The 18,786-nt window shown below is 43.1% G+C and overlaps 2 protein-coding genes across 16 annotated transcripts in view; one reads left to right on the top strand and one right to left on the bottom strand.

The window, feature by feature from the left end:
* LOC135502343 (high affinity cGMP-specific 3',5'-cyclic phosphodiesterase 9A-like) overlaps window positions 1-11,471 on the top strand; it is a 32,533-nt gene extending 21,062 nt beyond the window's left edge. For 6 of the 15 annotated variants that reach the window (XM_064795121.1, XM_064795122.1, XM_064795115.1 and 3 more), the window contains 9 exons: window positions 3,405-3,592; window positions 3,726-3,882; window positions 4,250-4,366; window positions 7,040-7,144; window positions 7,586-7,714; window positions 8,034-8,141; window positions 8,479-8,570; window positions 9,096-9,111; window positions 9,479-11,471. In XM_064795121.1, coding sequence (XP_064651191.1) covers window positions 3,405-3,592; window positions 3,726-3,882; window positions 4,250-4,366; window positions 7,040-7,144; window positions 7,586-7,714; window positions 8,034-8,141; window positions 8,479-8,544 — 870 coding nt within the window. In that variant the 3' untranslated portion in view covers window positions 8,545-8,570; window positions 9,096-9,111; window positions 9,479-11,471. Of the gene's footprint in view, window positions 1-3,404; window positions 3,593-3,725; window positions 3,883-4,249; window positions 4,367-5,135; window positions 5,250-7,039; window positions 7,145-7,585; window positions 7,715-8,033; window positions 8,142-8,478; window positions 8,571-9,095; window positions 9,112-9,478 lie in introns of all 15 variants that reach the window. The other 9 variants (XM_064795124.1, XM_064795125.1, XM_064795111.1 and 6 more) reach the window with 6 other exon arrangements.
* Window positions 11,472-11,694: 223 nt separating this feature from the next.
* Window positions 11,695-16,521, bottom strand: LOC135502347 (uncharacterized). The gene is made up of 6 exons (XM_064795129.1): window positions 16,286-16,521; window positions 13,896-14,055; window positions 13,589-13,659; window positions 12,992-13,064; window positions 12,330-12,563; window positions 11,695-12,164 (listed from the first exon to the last, which is right to left on the bottom strand). The coding sequence occupies exons 1-6, from the start codon at window positions 16,343-16,345 to the stop codon at window positions 12,076-12,078; spliced, it is 687 nt and encodes a 228-aa protein (XP_064651199.1). The 5' UTR covers window positions 16,346-16,521; the 3' UTR covers window positions 11,695-12,075.
* Window positions 16,522-18,786: the final 2,265 nt, after the last annotated feature.

Below are 18,786 nucleotides of genomic sequence, written 5' to 3'. Positions count from 1 at the left end.
AAATACAGCATCTTATCTATTAAAGAGTTGGCCGCTGCTGCGTTAAGATTTTTTTTAACTTCCCATTTTGCTACCACTTTATCACATTTTACGCACAGCCCGTGATGACACCTGTGTACCCCAAGTCCGCTTTCCTCGTTCATCGACACACAGGGTTCTCTTTACGGCTTTCAAAACATCAAAACATTGATTTGGCTGGCGATTGGATATCTATGACGGCGGCTAATGGTCTTTACTTGTAAATCAATACGACCGTCAACATGGTACTGAGAGCAACATGATAATTAGACGAACTTTGGAACTGATTGGTGATATAATGATCTAATGATCGCTGCTGAAGGTTGAATAACAAACAGGCTGCTCTCATGGAGTAGTTTTTTCAGCCGCGATTATGTAGCCTAGTGATTACGCTTTCACATGTATCGTGTGACTGTTCACTTTTCGTGCGTGACATAAAGGTCGAACAGGTCGTTTCCAAAGAGTCGGCAACATACGCTTCACGATGTCACTTTTACCCTCACGTCGTGTTTTCAAGCCAAACTCGAGACAATTCGAGTGAAACATGACAAGTGACAACCTGAATCCTATATAACTCTGGCCTCACGAAAAGTTGTGCGAATATCAAGAAAATATTGGCTCTGAGGGGACCTAACGATGCCATGTTTACTTCAGCCTTGTATTCAAACCCTGGTGTGACGGTTTTGAGCGCTTTCGATTCTGAGTGTTCCCCTAATTGCTTGTGAAAGCAGAAAGATAGATTAACACATTTTTCTGTGTTTCCCGCTATTGAAAAGACATTGCCTGCAGAGCTGTCTAGTGTATGGAAACACTGAAATATGGAGAAAGGGCCTCAATTTAGCACATTATCCGATTCTAGTCGAAACCTCATTTCTCCGAGAATGGAAATCATCCCAGTTCATCCCGATGGGTTATCATATACCACTTTCGCGGCTACAAGCGCACGTCCTTACTAACACTGTTACTGGCATTGGCATCATGGTAGAATCTTTTAGCTCTCCAAGGTAATTTGCTGACACCTTAAGGCGTAGTTGTCTACCTAGATTACGCGGAGCTACGTGGGCTCCTGCAATGAGCAATTTGTTATGATAATTGCTACACTCAGCGATCCGTCGTCGATTATAAGTAATTTATAGTTCTTAAGAATAGTCTATTTGCGTTTCTCGTAACTAATTAGAGTTCAACTCAAAGGGGAGGCGCAAGTGCGTAGCGAGTGCTCTGTTACCGTCATAAAGAGATTACAGACAGCAATGCTAATTGCAACCTCTTCATTGGAGAATGAAATGATGTCATTTCGGGTATTATTTCGGCTATTGGAGAACTCCGAGCCAACAGATCAGGTTTGAGGTTATCCTTATCGAGTCTAAGCCTACGCGTTGCAATAGGAGTAGAGTAGCAGATTTTCACGTTGACTAGATTAAGCAAATTCGACCTGTCTGTGTCTGAGGGGGTTAAGAGATCAAAATGGTACCGCCAGTAATTCATCAATGAATATTTATAAATCCCAAGAGGAATAACAAATGATCATTTCATTCAGAACACACGGATTTGTCTGACAGCTGTTGCATGATGAATCAAAGAAACCGCGGATATACGTAGATAATGTGAATATTGACATCACTATGGATTAGCATGTAAACACGTAATCCATATGACCAGCAATGTGGAGGACGGATGAGAAGTTTCCGATGGCTGTCATACGGTCTGTCAGCCATGTTTGGTATGACAGTGACAAACCAGCCGTGAAAGGTTCTGATAATACAGAGCCTGGCGCACCATTTAAGACTCCACTCTGACCTCAACTTTGAGATCGAATTGCTGCGCAGTCGTCTAAATGACGAGAAGGTGAGGTTGCGCAACCTCTCTACTCTCTTATACGTAGAAGACGATATATAGGACGTATCCTACATGTTAGGCTCTACAATCACACAATAGAATCATCAGTAAAGACGGAAACCTAATGAGGGATGTGACATTTAACATGCCTCGCCCGAAGAGATGATTCACAACCTGAAACCAACGATTTTTGATTAGAAATAATTGCCTCCTGAAGCAAGATATAAATTGCTTCTGCAAAGATTAGGTTTTATGGAAACTTATTTATGACATCTGCTGCGTTCGTCATGCCGTGGAAGCAAAGTTAAGTATTCGTCATGACATTTGTATGTTGCGTCTTGAAGAAGGCCATTCCAGCCCGATGGGGTAGCCCACCTTTGCTGGTTAGAACGCCGTGCTCATAATCAGGAGGTCGACATTCGGAAAGATCCGAAGGGTTTCGTCTCCTTGAGCAAAGCAATGGCCCCTACTTGCTTGCTGTATGGTATTTCATATATCGCGCTCCTGGCCGTCTGGTGGTGCCGCCATGCGCCCACGTGTTAACTAATTTGTAATCGCCTACGGCGATATTGTAAAGATTGACCAATTCGCAGTATTAAATATCGTGTTCAGAAATAGTATTCCCGTGTCTTTTTGGCCACGAAAACTGTTACAAATGGAGGGCCTGGCCTCTCCAAGGATCGTGATGGGGAGACTAAACATCTCCTTTTTTTGTTTTCTTTTTTTGTTTTTTTTTGTTTTTGTTGTTTTTTGTTGTTGTTTTTTGTTGTTTTTTTGTTGTTTTTTTTCTGACTGTGGATCAGAAGATTCCAGGTTCGAATCCTGGGAAGGTCGCCAGATGTTTAGTCCCGTCACGATCCGATCCACGTGTTAACTAATTTGTAATCGCCTACGGCGATATTGTAAAGATTGACCAATTCGCAGTATTAAATATCGTGTTCAGAAATAGTATTCCCGTGTCTTTTTGGCCACGAAAACTGTTACAAATGGAGGGCCTGGCCTCCCCAAGGATCGTGACGGGACTAAACATCTGGCGACCTTCCCAGGATTCGAACCTGGAATCTTCTGATCCACAGTCAGAAAAAAAACAACAAAAAAACAACAAAAAACAACAAAAAACAACAACAAAAAACAACAAAAACAAAAAAAACAAAAAAAGAAAACAAAAAAAGAAAACAAAAAAAGGAGATGTTTAGTCTCCCCATCACGATCCTTGGAGAGGCCAGGCCCTCCATTTGTAACAGTTTTCGTGGCCAAAAAGACACGTGAATACTATTTCTGAACACGATATTTAATACTGCGAATTGGTCAATCTTTACAATATCGCCGTAGGCGATTACAAATTAGTTAACACGTGGGCGCATGGCGGCACCACCAGACGGCCAGGTGCGCGATATCTGAAATACCATACACTTGCCTCTACCCAGGATTAAATGTCATTGAGTACAATCACTTGTTGGCACAGAAAATCGAAAAATCCGAAAACGTCTGTATTCTGAGAAGCCACGATAACGAGGTACAACAATTCAATCTGCCCCATATCATTTCAGCTCTGCGTGCAAGAAAACTACCGCAACAATCCCTTCCACAACTTCCGTCACTGTTTCTGCGTCTCCCAAATGATGTACGGCATGATTCATCTCTGTGAACTCTGGGAGAAAATGACGAGGGAAGATCTTGGTGTCCTCCTTACGGCCGCCGTCTGCCACGATTTAGATCATCCCGGCTACAATAACACGTAAGTTGGTAGTTCCTGTTGATGCCCTGAAATTTGTTCCAAAGAAGAAGAGTAGGGGTTGTAAAGTCAGTTTGGTTTTACCAGAATTCCCGGTGATGCATGTTTCAAAACTATCTTGACCCTTGTGTTTAAGGTACCAGATCAACGCGCGCACAGACTTGGCAATCCGGTACAATGACATATCACCGCTGGAGAATCACCATTGTGCAGTCGCCTTCCAAATACTACGCAACCCAGAATGCAATATTTTCGGAAATGTTGATAATGAAACTTTCAAGAGAATTCGATCGGTGAGTCACGTGGTTATGTTCGTTCCGTTCGTTTTTGAAATTAAGATATCTTGCATATTTCAATTGTTAAGATTCGGAACACAGTTACAATAGCAGTGACAACAAATGTGAGTTTCTACCCTCTTGCAGGGAGCTTCCTGCCCTGAATGTTTGAAAATAGTAAGGAACCAATATCTGATTGTTGCGATGAAGTGAAATATGAAATGCTGATACGGTTTTACCTAACTCTGATGTACATGTTGAAACACTTGTTAACTTCTTTCTGTTTTTCAGCTCTCCCTGAAGTAGGTCATGCAAAATTATTGTTGCGTTTTGTTTCCAAACTACGATATTTTGAATTATTAACCTGGCCTCTCATTACCTGTAGGGTATGACTATGTTGATATTGGCCACTGATATGGCCCGCCATAGTGAAATAATGGAATGCTTCAAGACCAAGCTTTCTGAAGGCTTCGACTTTCCTATGAAGGATCACGTGGATACGGTAATGCTCTTGCGAGATTTGAAGAAACATGACACGATTCAGTAGAGAAGACCTTGCAGAAATGAAAAACGAATAGAGCCAATAACTTCTCACTGAGCGTAGAGCTTCCGAGAAAAAAAGAAGACGAACGGTGTCTGATACCATTTCGGAGTTTGTTGCTAGACTAGACTAACCTAGGGTAGATTGGTAATTCTAATACCGGTCGCAGGGTTTTCTCTTTCTGTATCATGTGTCGTACTAACCCATTACAGTATAGTTCGATGTGATACTTCTGGCTTGCATGCGCAGCTTTCTGTATGATAATGGTGGCTTTCTAACGTTGCTTGACAGCCTACAAGTTGTCATGGATACCTCAATGCATTTTATCTGAGAAATACCTTTTGACATTTCCGTGCACATTGGCTTACAGAATGCTGTCATGCGCAGAATGTCACATCGAATCACGCCCTTCCCCCGAACACTTTTGGTAATCCACGGAGATATCCGAACACCGTCGAGCACGAGTGTTCCCTTGCTGTTCCCCGATGTCCCACCGAGCTGTTCCTCAACACCCATGTACAAACTTTGGTGCCAACTTTGAGCATTCACTTCGATAGGAAACAGAGTACTCTGCATTTTGAGTTGATGCACACGTTCTCTCTTGTCCTTGTAGAAGTGAAGTACGCGATGACGGAGTGTTTCGTGTTTCTCCGTGGATTCTGATTTTGCCCCCACCACCCGTTTGCCAGGCCACACCATCCTGATCCACGTTGTATATTCACCCATACAGGGCATTATTATGTTGATATTGGCAACGGACATGGCGCGTCACAGCGAAGTCTTGGAAGCGTTCAGGTCTCAGATAGAATGTTTTGATCCGTCCAAAGACGAACATTTAAATTCGGTAAATATTGATGTCACGTGTTATGTTTGCTCCGCGGAGATCTAATTGTGACCTTTGACCTCTATTTGCATGATCTCCTGAACTAATAGCCTGCTTGAGTGGTTCAGTGTTGGTATATTTCCATGTTGAAATGTCACTTCAGTGCATTAGTAAATCATAGGCGTTGTTTTGATAACCACATTTGTCAATATTGGAAAGCGGTCCTTTTGGATCGCAGGAGACAGAGGTGACAGATTCACGGACCACACCTGCTAGACAGGTCAGTGGCGCCACCTTTGAAATGCAATAAACACATCACTTACATGAAAATAGTTCAATTTGACTGAATTGAGTTTTCGTTTCAAAATTTTGAGTGGACTGTATAAAGTTATATATTCATCGTGAGGCAGATGAAATCAAACGATATAACCTTAATCAAACTCTGTGCGACTTGTGAGCGCTTTATATCAACTTGTTCTTGATTTGGTATATCGTAGTGATGTCCTTTTATTGACGGTCAATATGGAAATGTGCATTGTTCATCGGACTCTTAGATCTCTAAAACTGATGCTTCAATTTGCGCTTAATGCCGCTTTGGCGCTTTTTATATCTATGTGATAGATTATGTCATGAATCAGAAATTTCTTTTAATTTTTATGCAAGTGCTTTACGTGTACGTCCGTTAGTAAGCAAAAGGCTTTGTGATCTGATCATTTTATCGTTTATTCATCTTCCTTTGCTTTCGTATAGCTTTCTTGTTGGTTTTGGGCATCCTGTGATCTTTAACTATAGCTGAAAAATGATACTAATTGCAAAAATTTGATTGAAAAAAGCCTGCGTAATTAGATGATCAATGTTATCACCGCTAAAGCTAGAATAGCGCAATGTACTCGTATAGCTTGTTGCACGCCACACACAATGCTTGACTCTAGTATAGTATTTACACGTCCCTTAACCAGCACAACTAGTCTCCGCGAAGCAAGCATGTCAAAAATTAAAAATTTCGTAATTTATTTCATTATTTCTTTATAATTTTCCAAAAATCTCAAAAATATAGGTAACGCTTTGGCTGGTCTTCAATGGTTTGCTTCTAGAAACAGCTGTAGCGCTCCGCAAAAAAGTTTGGTTTATAGAGATAGAGTTGAAATATAGTCGCAGTTAGAGTATGTTCCCGCCTCCTGCCAGCAACTCGATGTGGAACCACGTCCCTTTTCCTGATTTCAATAATTGAATCACTCGTTCCCCTCCCTTCTCTCTGATTAGAAGGTTTTTCAATATCCTAGCAGTTAGTTGTTGTGGCGATGTCAAGATATCACGCTTCTATTGACATGCCAGGCTGTTATCTTTCCTGTGGATCCTTTCTACTAGGCTTTTCATGTCCGTCGTTTGGGGCAGCACGCATGCGAAGTTTGCTGGGTGGAAGATTCAAGTGCTTCCACACAGCGCAGCTGCGCATCCCCGGTGCGCGCGGTATCCATGCTCGCTCATGATCGGGAAGGATCTACTGTATTTGGATACGTGGATTCAGTTTTGTAACTTTGTTGTTGTTTAGTCTTCTTTAGTCTTCTTTGTAACAACTAGAAAACCAGAAACGAGTTGAAAGTAATTAAAATATCACGTTGAAATTATTCTGTGTTTGATGGCGAATTGGTTACGATGCTTATGACGAAATAGAATCACCTATACATAAACTTCGGTATAGCCATCACCATGACCACGACCATGGACCATGTCTTCTCACTCAGGTGTAACTACAGCGCGACATGCCTGAAGAGTATTAGTCATGCTGAATGTCTTCTTCCCTCCAACAGCTGAAGATGGTCCTAATCAAGTGTTGTGATATCTCTAACGAGGTGCGCCCCATGGAGGTCTCGGAGCCCTGGGTCGACTGTCTTCTCGAAGAGTACTTCAATCAGGTGAGTCAATTACCATCCCAATATACATCAAAGGTATGTTATGTTGGAAGAAATTTACAAGCAAAGTGAGAGATACCTATTGAATTAGTTGAGGCTAATTTGACGCACAACTGATAACATTCTTATAAGAAAGTTTCTTGGTTTATGTCTGATTAGTTTCGTACACACAAGATTCTTGTAACCTAAGCTATTGAGTTGTGGCCAATCAAACCGAACTACCAATCAAAAGAATCGCTTATGTTCACCAATACACACTTGTGATCTCGCCTCAAACCATCATCAAACCTCGCCAACTTTGCGCTTCATAAAAAGGACGACTCAATAAGATGAGAAAGAAGGTTTGTGGGTCGGCAACTGGAACACAAATGCCTTCAGCAACAAGAGAGAAAGCGTTCAAACAAATTCTATTTTCCTAACCAAATGTTCGATCTTGGTCTTCAGTCAGATCGCGAGAAGTTGGAGGGTCTTCCGGTCGCCCCGTTCATGGACAGAGACAAGGTGACCAAGCCAACAGCACAGATCGGATTCGTCAAGTTCGTCCTCGTTCCTATGTTTGAGACAGTCGCGAAGGTAGGTATAGCATTGGACTTCAAAGAGAGTTCTCTGCGATTCACCACAAGGGGATTGGCACTCTCATTTGTTTCAAATATACAGAATGTACTTTGACACTTTTAGAATAACTGGAGGATCCGACATGGTTACATATTACGGTCTTTCTCTAGCCTGTACTCCACTTCAAGAAGACTTGCACTGCCCGCAAAAAGCCCAAAATGGCTGGCAGAAGAGCATTTTCTGTGCGAAATCATCAAAGATCTGAGTATCCTTTTCTCATGAAATACACTTTTAGTGTCATTTCTAAGTGAATCGATGTTTTCCAATCACTGTACAGCTCTTCCCACAACTGGGGGACACCATGGTGAAACAATTGAAGGATGCACAGGCTCGTTACGAAGAGATGAAGATAGTCGAGGACAAAGAAAAGGAAAAAGTCAAAGAGGTACGAACGTTGTTTCTCACATTTTGAGGGCCTGTATGACGTCATCTGGCCAACAGATGGCGCTTGGCATTGTTATTGACACGGAGCCAATCTATTTCTTTCTTTGGGTCATCTAACTTTAAGGTCTACGCCGATCGTGTAACTTATCAACAGCAAAAACAGCCTCAATCTACCCATTTAACGTTCTTCTGCAGTGGAGCAGACACGTTCTAGCTACTAAAACTCAGTTCAGGGTGGCACCACTCTAGCGACCTTCTGTCTGTTTACTTCTTAATGAAAAATGAAATCTATGTTGTCCCATAATGAGCAGTGCTGTAATATAAATCGTACTTTGTAGATCGATCTGGTAGGAAAAGTTAACAGAGGAAAAATAACGAAATCATCATTTCAGATCGAGAATTAAAGGTCATTCGCATCAGGCGACATATTGTAAGTCTCGTTAGGACCTCCAACCTCGTGTCTAGTTTTGTTCTAGTTTCCATAAGATGTTTCTTTTGCACTTTAGCGTGGCCGACACACACACTGCTTTAGACGTGGTATCTCAAAAAGGCCATTACAGCGTAATGTGTCAAGCATCAAAACCGGGAAATAACACGATGTACATGCAATAACGAGCAATGAATGCACTGTTTGTACACAGCACTGGCTTCTGTGCACACGACACTAATGTAGTGTGTGTACACAACCAGTCTATGGATGACACAACACTGCCACAGCGTGTGCACAAAACACTGTGTGATAACATTACTGGTGGATTAGGAATGCATCCATCATCGGTCGAAAACAATTTTTGACCATTTGCAATTAGATCATTGACGATTTGTCATCGAAATGTTGAATTTGGTGTTACTGCTCTGTTTAACCCGTTCGCGTGGTTAGTTATGAACTGGTTATGTCTTTAGTACCCTCACCGCTTTGTATTCCTTCTAATTATCATGCGTTTTATTGATTCAGGCTGCTTTGGTTCCATGTGAGTTTTAAACTGCGTTGATTTGGCTTCAGGCAGTTCCTTACAGAGTCTGTGCATTTGTTGCGTTCTATCATTTGATGTGTACGTTCAGTGCATTACATACACTTTTTATCGTCAATGAGGTGCCTTTCAACAAGTGCTCAAGACTTCTTATATTGACTGGTGTAAGTTCTGTGGATGGACTCAATGTATTTCTGACCTCAATTGGCAGAGAAGATAAAACGTTAACCAGAACGCAGTTGAGAGCCAAAATAAACTTCGTAATGACCAGCCAGGTCGGTGTTGCCGCGCTTCAATGCCTGTCGTGAAGATGCGGTCTTATCTAATTTATGTCAACAACTTACAATCCCCAAATTTCTTTTTTCAGAAACGAAACAAATAGTTCTTTCGCAAAGACATTGCATTTGGTGGCGCAGCAGTAGAGGAGACCGCCGGCCTGACAGTATAGAGACGCTACATGTTCTGATAAGAGACCTTTACAGTACGGTATGGCGCTGCTGATCGGGTGCATATGAATACGAAATGAAATATTCCCGTGGGGTCTCTATCTCTAACTCACATACCACGAGAGGATACGAAATGCGAGCACATTCTCCCGGGCTTGTCCGTAATCTGCATCGATTCATTAACATGTAGCCATGGACAGTATCCAACAGTAGGCCTGGCTGAACAGATTCTGTTAACTTTAAAGATACAGACTGTGCTCTGATGAACACTTGATTTCTAAGTATTGCGACAATACCGTAACATATTGCCCGTATGCACCGAAGCATCGCCTATACATGTACTGATAACTCTGATAAAGAAATGACACCACCTTAACTTCCAAGATAAATGTAGAGAAGAAATCCAGCTGAAGATTATGCAATGTATGTCACAATCTTCCTTCAAAGTAAGACAGCTTACTATACATAGGCGGATGATACTCTGGCTTGCCGTCTCGTTCCTGCATCGCTTTCGTCGTCACGTTCTCGACTGACTATCTGCGCAGGAGGATCCGCTACAGTTTTTGTTGCCGTCACGGTGCCGTTACCGCCATGCTATCGTCAAGCTATCATCGCGCTCCGGTCAAAATACCTGTTGCGGATTTGCAAGATCTTTGGCGGGGTTCAGCAATCTTCAGCGACTTGCATTCCAGCGGACATGCAGTCTTTCAAATCATGCTTGTAGCATGATCTTCATCAAGATGTATGTACATGTCTTTTTGCACAAGTGTTGTCCTGAACCCGCTGTTACATTTCCTGCTGCCATACGATCACGTGATCATGGTTTGCCCAGGCAGTACAGACAGGCACAGACCCTCAATCAAGCTGCTTCATGTCATCTTGCCTAAAGCACGGTTTCATCAATCTGTGTCTCTACTGTTCCTCCGAGGCTGCCCATTCGCCATCCTTTTGATACTTTCTTCTTGTTAGGGGAGGGACGAGTCCACTGCGTTTTAAGTGTACGTTTCTGACCATCATAACTTTATCCACATAATTAAGTGGGTCGATGAACCTGTGAATTGGGCAAAAGGCAAAACTATGGAGCTTTGCCTGACTGGTGTACGATCTCAATTTAGTTGTCAAGAAGCCGCCCTCGTTTGGCTTGATAAATTGTCCATTTTTTTTCCCAAGTACAGTGCACACCGTAAAATGGCAGCTCTGTCAAACTGTGTATTGTTATGTAGTATCCAATCAGTGTCCCGTCCATAATGTAGTCACGTGATATATGACGTATAATCATCATCACCATCAACCACCCCATCGTATCAAGCAGTGGTTTGTCCTAAAACAAAAATATTTGTTGGAAAAATAGTTCGTCGTGTCGAAACGATCTTTTCATCTGACGAAAAGACCCCCAAAAAACCTTGTTACTTTGCAGATTAGTACTACGGGCTCCCAGTCCCCACTTGGGGTTGGATCCATTCTGATTTCACGCCAAATTATCAACGAAACAACGAAATACATTTGCAAAAGTCCTAACCGATGTTCTGTCGTTGGTGTCTCTAGCGATGCATCGTCTGCTCAAAACTCTCATGGCCAATATGCTACCTTCAGGAGCACAGTTAAGATGCTCCCTTTATGAGGGTAGATTAGTATCAGTTAATATGCTCCCTTATATACAACGGCTTGAGTTTGGGACCCTATTAGACGATGCATGGCTGGAGAGACCCATCGCAGAACACTGTGTGTACTGTTACTCCAACATCACAATGTAAGGGCAACCCAGAGGTAAAATACTACGCGCTTGCACTGGCAAGGCATTTCTGATTCGAGTTCGAGGCGTTATCCCAAAAGCAGATTTGTTTTGTAAAAAAAACGAAATTTTCTAAAATGCATTTACCTGATAGTTGTATGTAAATAACCGAAAATAATAAATTTGTTAAGAAGACAGTTTGCTTCCTGTTTCTATATCCATTTTGGTGTTGGCATGTTCTAATAGATTTGCCGCCGTGGTTCAACCGAATGGCCGACAATGATTACACTTAAATAGCTGTAAAAGTTGCGGCTCCTTTGCCGGGCCTCAAAGTGGTGGAGTAAATTTTTCGTGCGGCCAGGCACCGGCAAGACCGCAGTTGTCATGAAATAAGCATCGAACTGGTTTTCAGGCAACAATTCAAACTTTATTTACACTTACATATACGCTTAATCTATTTACAATATTTTCACACAGATGTACACAGGGGCCTATCTAGCAGAGGGCAGGGGGCAGATGCCCCTGGTACACAAGCTACCAAAAATGTGTTTTTCACCATGATTTGGGCCGAACAATTTCAATAAGTGTTCTTGCCCCCACCCCCACCCCCAGGAAGGCTCTTCCCCGCCCGAAACAGCCCCTGATACGCTATCAAACCCCAAACATATTTACTTGCAACATACGCTTGCTAGATTCGCAGACCTCCGCGAACGATTTCTCAAAAGATTTCTCAAAAGTTCCCATGCCATTTATCAATGGCATGGGAACCCTATTCGTCCATTGGCACTATGTGACCAGCTGTTGTCGTTTGAGCGTGTAAAAATATCTCGCGTTTATCTTCAGATCCGGCCGCATGGGGGCACCACCATCGAATTCTGTAATGAGAATATTAATACAAGTTAGAGTTCTTTTACTGAGAGAAGAAGGCACAACTAACTGAGAAAGTCGGACGATCGGCCCCCTCCTCTTGATCGGAAGCAGGTCGCAGGCCAAGATCCCTGATTAGCACGAAGCAAAGTGATACCCGGTCAAGCACTCACCTCCCACAGTCAGCGCCCCGTGTGGACCTTGTAACCACTTCCGCCTTGAATAGTCCCTTCCGGTTACGCTCATGATGTCACGTGATGCTATTTCAGAGTCATTTGTAGCACATGCTGATTTGGGTGCAGTTGGGAGTATCGATCTTTCACTGGTAGTTGGCAGTCCTGCCCTTGCAGAGGTTGCCCGGTGTCTGTGGAATGGAGCATTCGGCGCGAAGTAAAATACACCTTGGTCTGAAAAGGTGAGATTCCCATTGAACATCAGCGGTATTACATTCACTTTATGATCTAGATCATCTGCAACTCGTCTCGGGGCACACACCTTTTCCGTACCTTTGTTTAGGTGGTAGCTTCTGATTGAGAGCGATATGACATACAGCTAACGCAGACCGTTAGCCTTAAACAAGTAAGGGAGAACACCACAGGCGATGTACAGATGCAACACACACAGCAACGTGCATATCATGGCTTGTACCTCATTATGGAGGGCGACAGTAGAATCCATGTCAGAACGAAAAAAGATATTTCGAATACGTAACGCTTTTGTCGAAAAGAACTGCAATCTGAAGAAGGGGCGAGAGTCGCAAGTTCAACATTGCTAGGGAGGTGAGGAATTCATGTTTTGAACTGAAGACATTCACGCCATGGGTACGAGTACGTACCCGGATGAGGCTTGGGAAGCTTTCGTCTCCTTGGTAAGAACTGGTACGGACCATCAGTCGGTAAAGAAGTGGTCTGAAAAGGCAACATTTCAATCACAAGCATGTCGTTGTTGGCCATTCATGACTATACGGATTTCAAACTGTCATGATAATGTTGTTGTATTACATCCTGACAGTTGGCGTACTAGTACTGGGCGGAATGATCAACAAATCCAGTAAAACTCGGGAGTTAAGGGTTAGGATATGTGTGAAGAGTGCCACCAGGCACACTCCAAAGGACAGCAATACGATGGACCGCCGAGGAGAAAAGAACCGAGGCCCTCCAAAAGAGACCTGGCGCCGTACGTTGCAGAAGGGTATAGAGCACCGTAGTCTGACGTGGGGAACCATCTGCAGACAGGCTGCCGATCCAACTAGGCCAGGACACTAGTGATTGAACCCTTAACCGCTTGACAGAGAGCAGTGCACCTTTCAGGGATGATAAGTGATGTGTAGGAGCTGTTCGTGCGGGGTTTGATTCTTTTCAATTACGTAGCTAATTTGCATAAGAAAGCATTGCTGGGAAGCCTCCGAGTCCCCAGTCGAGTTTAGGCTCACCTTTATTCTTGGATGATATGGCAGCAATCGCTCTGTATATTCTACAGCTGGGTTGGTGATGTTCTGTGGCACTGAAATGCAGTTGGAGTTTGGTTAACTAGAGCGATACCTGTTCTCACATCTTCAATTTACTTCAGGGCTGTCGCTAGCCGGGTGCCGGTGTAGAGGAAAGAAAGTGGTGAATTACACTTGAGTAAAACATTGTTCAATAAACATATAAAAAGAAATTCGTAGTGATTTGTTTTCATCCAGAGCACGGGCGTGTCAATAGTTACCAAATTATGGCTCATGAGTATGGTATACTAACTTATTCCTGTTGCCATTCTCGGCGTCTGGTATTCCTTTCGCGCAAACACTCTGCCACCCTCATTCGCCCAGGGGACGAAACTACTCCTCGTAATGGATTCGTACTTCTTGAACGGGCCAGGGCTGGCATCGGCCAGGATGTTTTCGACATTACATACTGGCTGTAAAGGAAGGGAAATAAAAAGGGATGACATTACCCGTCTTAAAGAGTTGGTCGTCGTAAACTCATGAGCCCATTCCTAATCACAGCATGTTTTGTATTTGCTTTAGTGATGCAAGCAGTGCTTTAATGGTTGCAGCATCACACTGATTAGAAGTGATCCTTGCTAATCAGTAGAGCTACATTTCTGTCAGCTTCACTGTGTATTATCGTGTCCACCTTACTTGTTTTAATGTGGCATTATTAAGTTTAAAAGTAAAGGAAAAAGTTCACCGTCAGCAACATTTCAGTAGCCAGATGTCTCACTGATATTGAGAGAAGAAGAGATTGTTTAACAGCTAATGTGTGGAACCAGTGACTTTCGATATCAGTATATCAGAGAAAATTAAACTGATGATACCTCGCGCAGTATCGTAGTTGAAAGTCGCCTCAAGAGCTCTTAACATAATTACCAAGGTGTCTAAATGGAATTAAGTTCTAAAGGGCCTCTGGATTATAGCGTTAATGGCATGAATGAAAATTTAATCCTAGACTTTCGAAGGTCAATATCTCATATTTTGTTTGGATTATTTTCACAGTCATTATAACCTAAATCATACAGTACAGCATTCACATTCCCATTTAATAACTCCCGTACTGTTTAGAACTAATGGAGAAGCACACTTTGCATGGTGAGATTAATGCTTATGAGTTGGCCAGAGGTAAATACGCGGACATTAGACCCTTCTTGACACCACATGATAGAATATTTGAAGTTCGATTTGTTTTGAAAGGCATGTCACCCACTCAGTTAAGCCTGCTTCCAGTTTGTTTAAAGTCCCCACACTCTACTCTGCCCTCTCTGTTTCTCATATGGTTGATAGGCCTACCGGGAAATACACCTCGGAGCATATACACAATGTAGGTAATGGTTCGTGGTGGTGCAATGTATTCAACCATGAAACTAAAGCGTCATGATTGAACCAACTATAGAATTTGAATTGTGCAACAGAGCTATAAGTCAGACACCAGCAGGTCTTTTCAGACTTGACCTTACCCAAAACGTGTTTGAAAATTAAGAAAAAAATCTTATCAAAGGCTTTTATGTTTACCGTTGTGCCGAAGACAGCTAATCAGGTGGCTTTTAGACACAGACCATTCATGTGACAACATGGACGATTCATGAAAAATATACCATTTAAAGGTGTTTATTTAACAATCGTGACATGTTGAATAGAAGCGAAGTCGACATTAAGATACAACTCCGTAAAATGTGGAACGCGATCAAAAAAGCATAGATAGGTTAACTTCTGATTTGTATTGACGAGTCAGGTGTGACCTCTGGTCTTCTGTTTATTCTTATGGATTCATACCAGTCGCATATATTCTCTGGCGAATCTTTCAAACTCACCAGTTGTGCCTGGTCTTGACGATATGGGTATAGAAAAATATAAAGATTATTAAAACTATATTGTACTTCAGTCCGTTTAAAGCGAAGTCGGTCTGACAAAATGGTTATCGGACGGGTGGCTCATGTTAGAACTAATTCCTTATGCTGTGTATCCACAGAGTGTTCCGTTTTGTGCAGTACCCCCTGTTCCGTGTTTGAATATGACCTTGTGACGCGTCACAATCAAAATGAACATTTGTTTGGCTTACTGGGCGTTCCCATTGGTTGTACCAGGAAACAGGAATTGGAGAAAATAGAAACAATGCCACAACGGAAGAGTGTGTCACAACGGAAGAGTGTGTGGACACGCAGCGTAACAGGGCAAAGCAGGAAGAGAAAAAAATCACCATGTCGCTGTTACCGGCATCGTCTCACTACTTTACAAGTCCTCGAGCACTTCAGCATCCTAAAAAGTTGGGTCTTTAATGGCTTCAGAACAGCACCTCAACCTACTACGTGCCGACCCCAGACAGACTGGGCTTTGGCCGTATACGTACCGAGCGACAGTTACACATCCAAAGGCAAGTTGCTGACAAGGTCGTTAGATGACCGACGAACGCCGCTATACACAGGACTGATTGCCGTCAACGGCAGCTGAAGGATACAGTCATAATACCGATGACAGATGAGCGCAACGGATCGCAGAAACGAAGGACGAATGCCCTGAAGTAATTTAACGGACGACCATTCGGTCAGACTTGTTTAGCACTGTACGCCTATCCCACTGGGTTCACCAAGCTGTTTTCCTTCCACAAAACACACTCATTAGATTCAAATTATTTGAAATTTAAATAAATCTTACCCCCATCCACTTCTTTGGCCTGATATACTCCAGTGGGTACAGACCAGACGTGGCAGCCATCTTCACGGCCTACGCGGGTGTGGGAACTGCAGAGCTTTCTATCCGGTGGTCATTTCGATAACTTCAATATTTTCCCTAGTTCGGTTTCGTTTAGCGGTTGTATTTTCACAACTGATTATAACAACATTGGTGGTTCGTACTGACCGTAGTCTGTTGGTAGTCAATAGCCAATGTTGGTCTCACCCGATATATATTCTGATCGTGTGGATATCGCGCGCCCCATTAACATACACACTGAATTAGATCTGTAATACCTAATTCTCGTTCAGCGTTGTGATAAACGTTTATCATGTGCTTTATCGTTGGATATGTTCTACATGTCCCTATACGATCAGATAATGGCACTTCAAGAAACAGTGTCAAACACTTTTCTAAACGACGTGGAGAACATGTTAGATCGGGTGGCGATACCTGTCAATGCTATTTTTGACGCGCAACTTGACAATCGTCAGCGGCGTATGCCACTTACTCTACCCGAGTTCATGTTATTCCATTTATATGCCTGTACTTCGACCAAACCATCCCGCATGTCGGCTTGACATAGATATCAAGTTTATCAAACATATGAGACCATTCTAAACCGATATGTCGGTCAATCTGTTGTTAAAGACCCAATCTCAACAACTCAGACATAATCGTCTCTCCAATGTCATTAGTAATGACCTCAACATGGGCCTAGGTTAATCTTATAGACCTGTCGCGCTTAAGGCTATGCAAATATCATATTCGTTTCAGTTGTGATCGAAAAACTAAATTTCCGATAATACGTCTACATTTTCTGAGAGCATGTTGTCTTCAAAGGCTCTTTGAATTTGAAATATGTGTCGAGAATTCCCTTGGGGTCGAATGGTTCCAACGTGTTAGGACCACTGACATTAGGTGCACAACCAACCAACCAACCGGCAGCATTCCTCTTCTTAAAAGTGAGACATCTTCACTGGTACGGACGTCTTGTCCGTTAGCAGCCCAAAGAAGACAGACTCCCCAAAGAAAAGGCTGCTGAACTGGTACCAGAACAGTTGGAGGCAAGAGGAGAAGGGGCATGTATGAAGACTTCCCAAGAGGCTGCTGAACTGGCACCGGAACAGTTGGTGGCAAGAGGAGAAGGGGCATGTGTGAAGACTTCCCAAGAGGCTGCTGAACTGGCATCGGAACAGTTGGTGGCAAGAGGAGAAGGGGCATGTGTGAAGACTTCCCAAGAGGCTGCTGAACTGGCTTCGGAACAGTTGGTGGCAAGAGGAGAAGGGGCATGTGTGAAGACTTCCCAAGATGCTGCTGAACTGGTAACAAGTTGACGGCAAGAGAAGAGTGAAGCAAACGGCACGGCGTAGCTAGTCTTGGTGAAGACTTAATGGAAAGTGCCTGTGAAATAAGACAATGGCGAAGGCTCCTCAGGCCGGCGGTAACTTGTTCGAGGAAGGTGAAAGAAACGGAACTAATGCAAACGTTTTTCTCCATGGCCTCAATTAAATGCTATGTTTTTTATGTGTGTTTGTAAGAATGTGTGTCCACGAATCTCACCAGGTAGCTAACAGCCAACAATTAGTCATCCAAATATTTGTAATCGCAAAAGGCCGTCAAAGTGTGCCTAAAAGCTGGGTAACGGTAGTTCCTTTTCAAACAACCCAGCAGGGTTACTTTGTATGGTGAAGGTCACCGTCGCCAGGTGGCCAAGTTTCATTCCGCAAATGCTTTCAGGGAAGGTGTTAGCAGCAAATTCGTGACGATATCTCGCAGTATACTATAACGGAGACAGTTGCACGGCTGAGCTTCGTCTGATTAACGCAATTGTCATGTTTGGCGACATGGGATGCTTACCCGGGTATGGTACATCTAAACATAGCTGACGTTTTGCATACATCGTCCGTGTATATTGTTATATTAACGAAGGGATTGTTGCGTAATGACTTCTGATGACTGAAGGGAGCTTCGGCCTTTGGCCGGCCGGATCTGATGTCCGGGCAATGGATAACATTGGCTTACCTTGTGTTTTGCGGCTATCATCCATATATGATAAATACGTTTTGACTGTGGATTATTTCGTAAGTCCCCAGGTGACACTGGGGGAAGCCTCAGCGGCGGTCTGGGTCTGAAGTCCGGGCTGTGAGAGGCACGCGCTTCCGATCGCCATTCTTTGGTGGGGTACAACGTTCTGGAAAGAGTGAACCAGTGTCAGAAAACTCGCAAAGTGAAGCAAGAACACTGAAATCCATTTCAACATTATTGCTTGTTTCCGGGTCGTGGACATTGTGGGTCGCAGCCTGCTACGGGCTACGTATAAAAACATAAAAACCCTAACGGCCAAGTTAGAAAACACAAACGCCCGACTACCAAATGATAGACACCCAGCGACTGGTCTTACTTAACTGCAGTGCACCAACAACAAGTTCATTGAGGAGACAGATCACAGTTCTCGTGTAAAGAAAAAAGAAAAAATATTC

The sequence above is a fragment of the Lineus longissimus genome, chromosome 18, assembly GCF_910592395.1.
Source record: "Lineus longissimus chromosome 18, tnLinLong1.2, whole genome shotgun sequence".
NCBI classification, from domain to species: domain Eukaryota; kingdom Metazoa; phylum Nemertea; class Pilidiophora; order Heteronemertea; family Lineidae; genus Lineus; species Lineus longissimus.
Note: the sequence above shows the minus strand (reverse complement) of the source record. Positions and strands in the feature narration are given on the sequence as shown.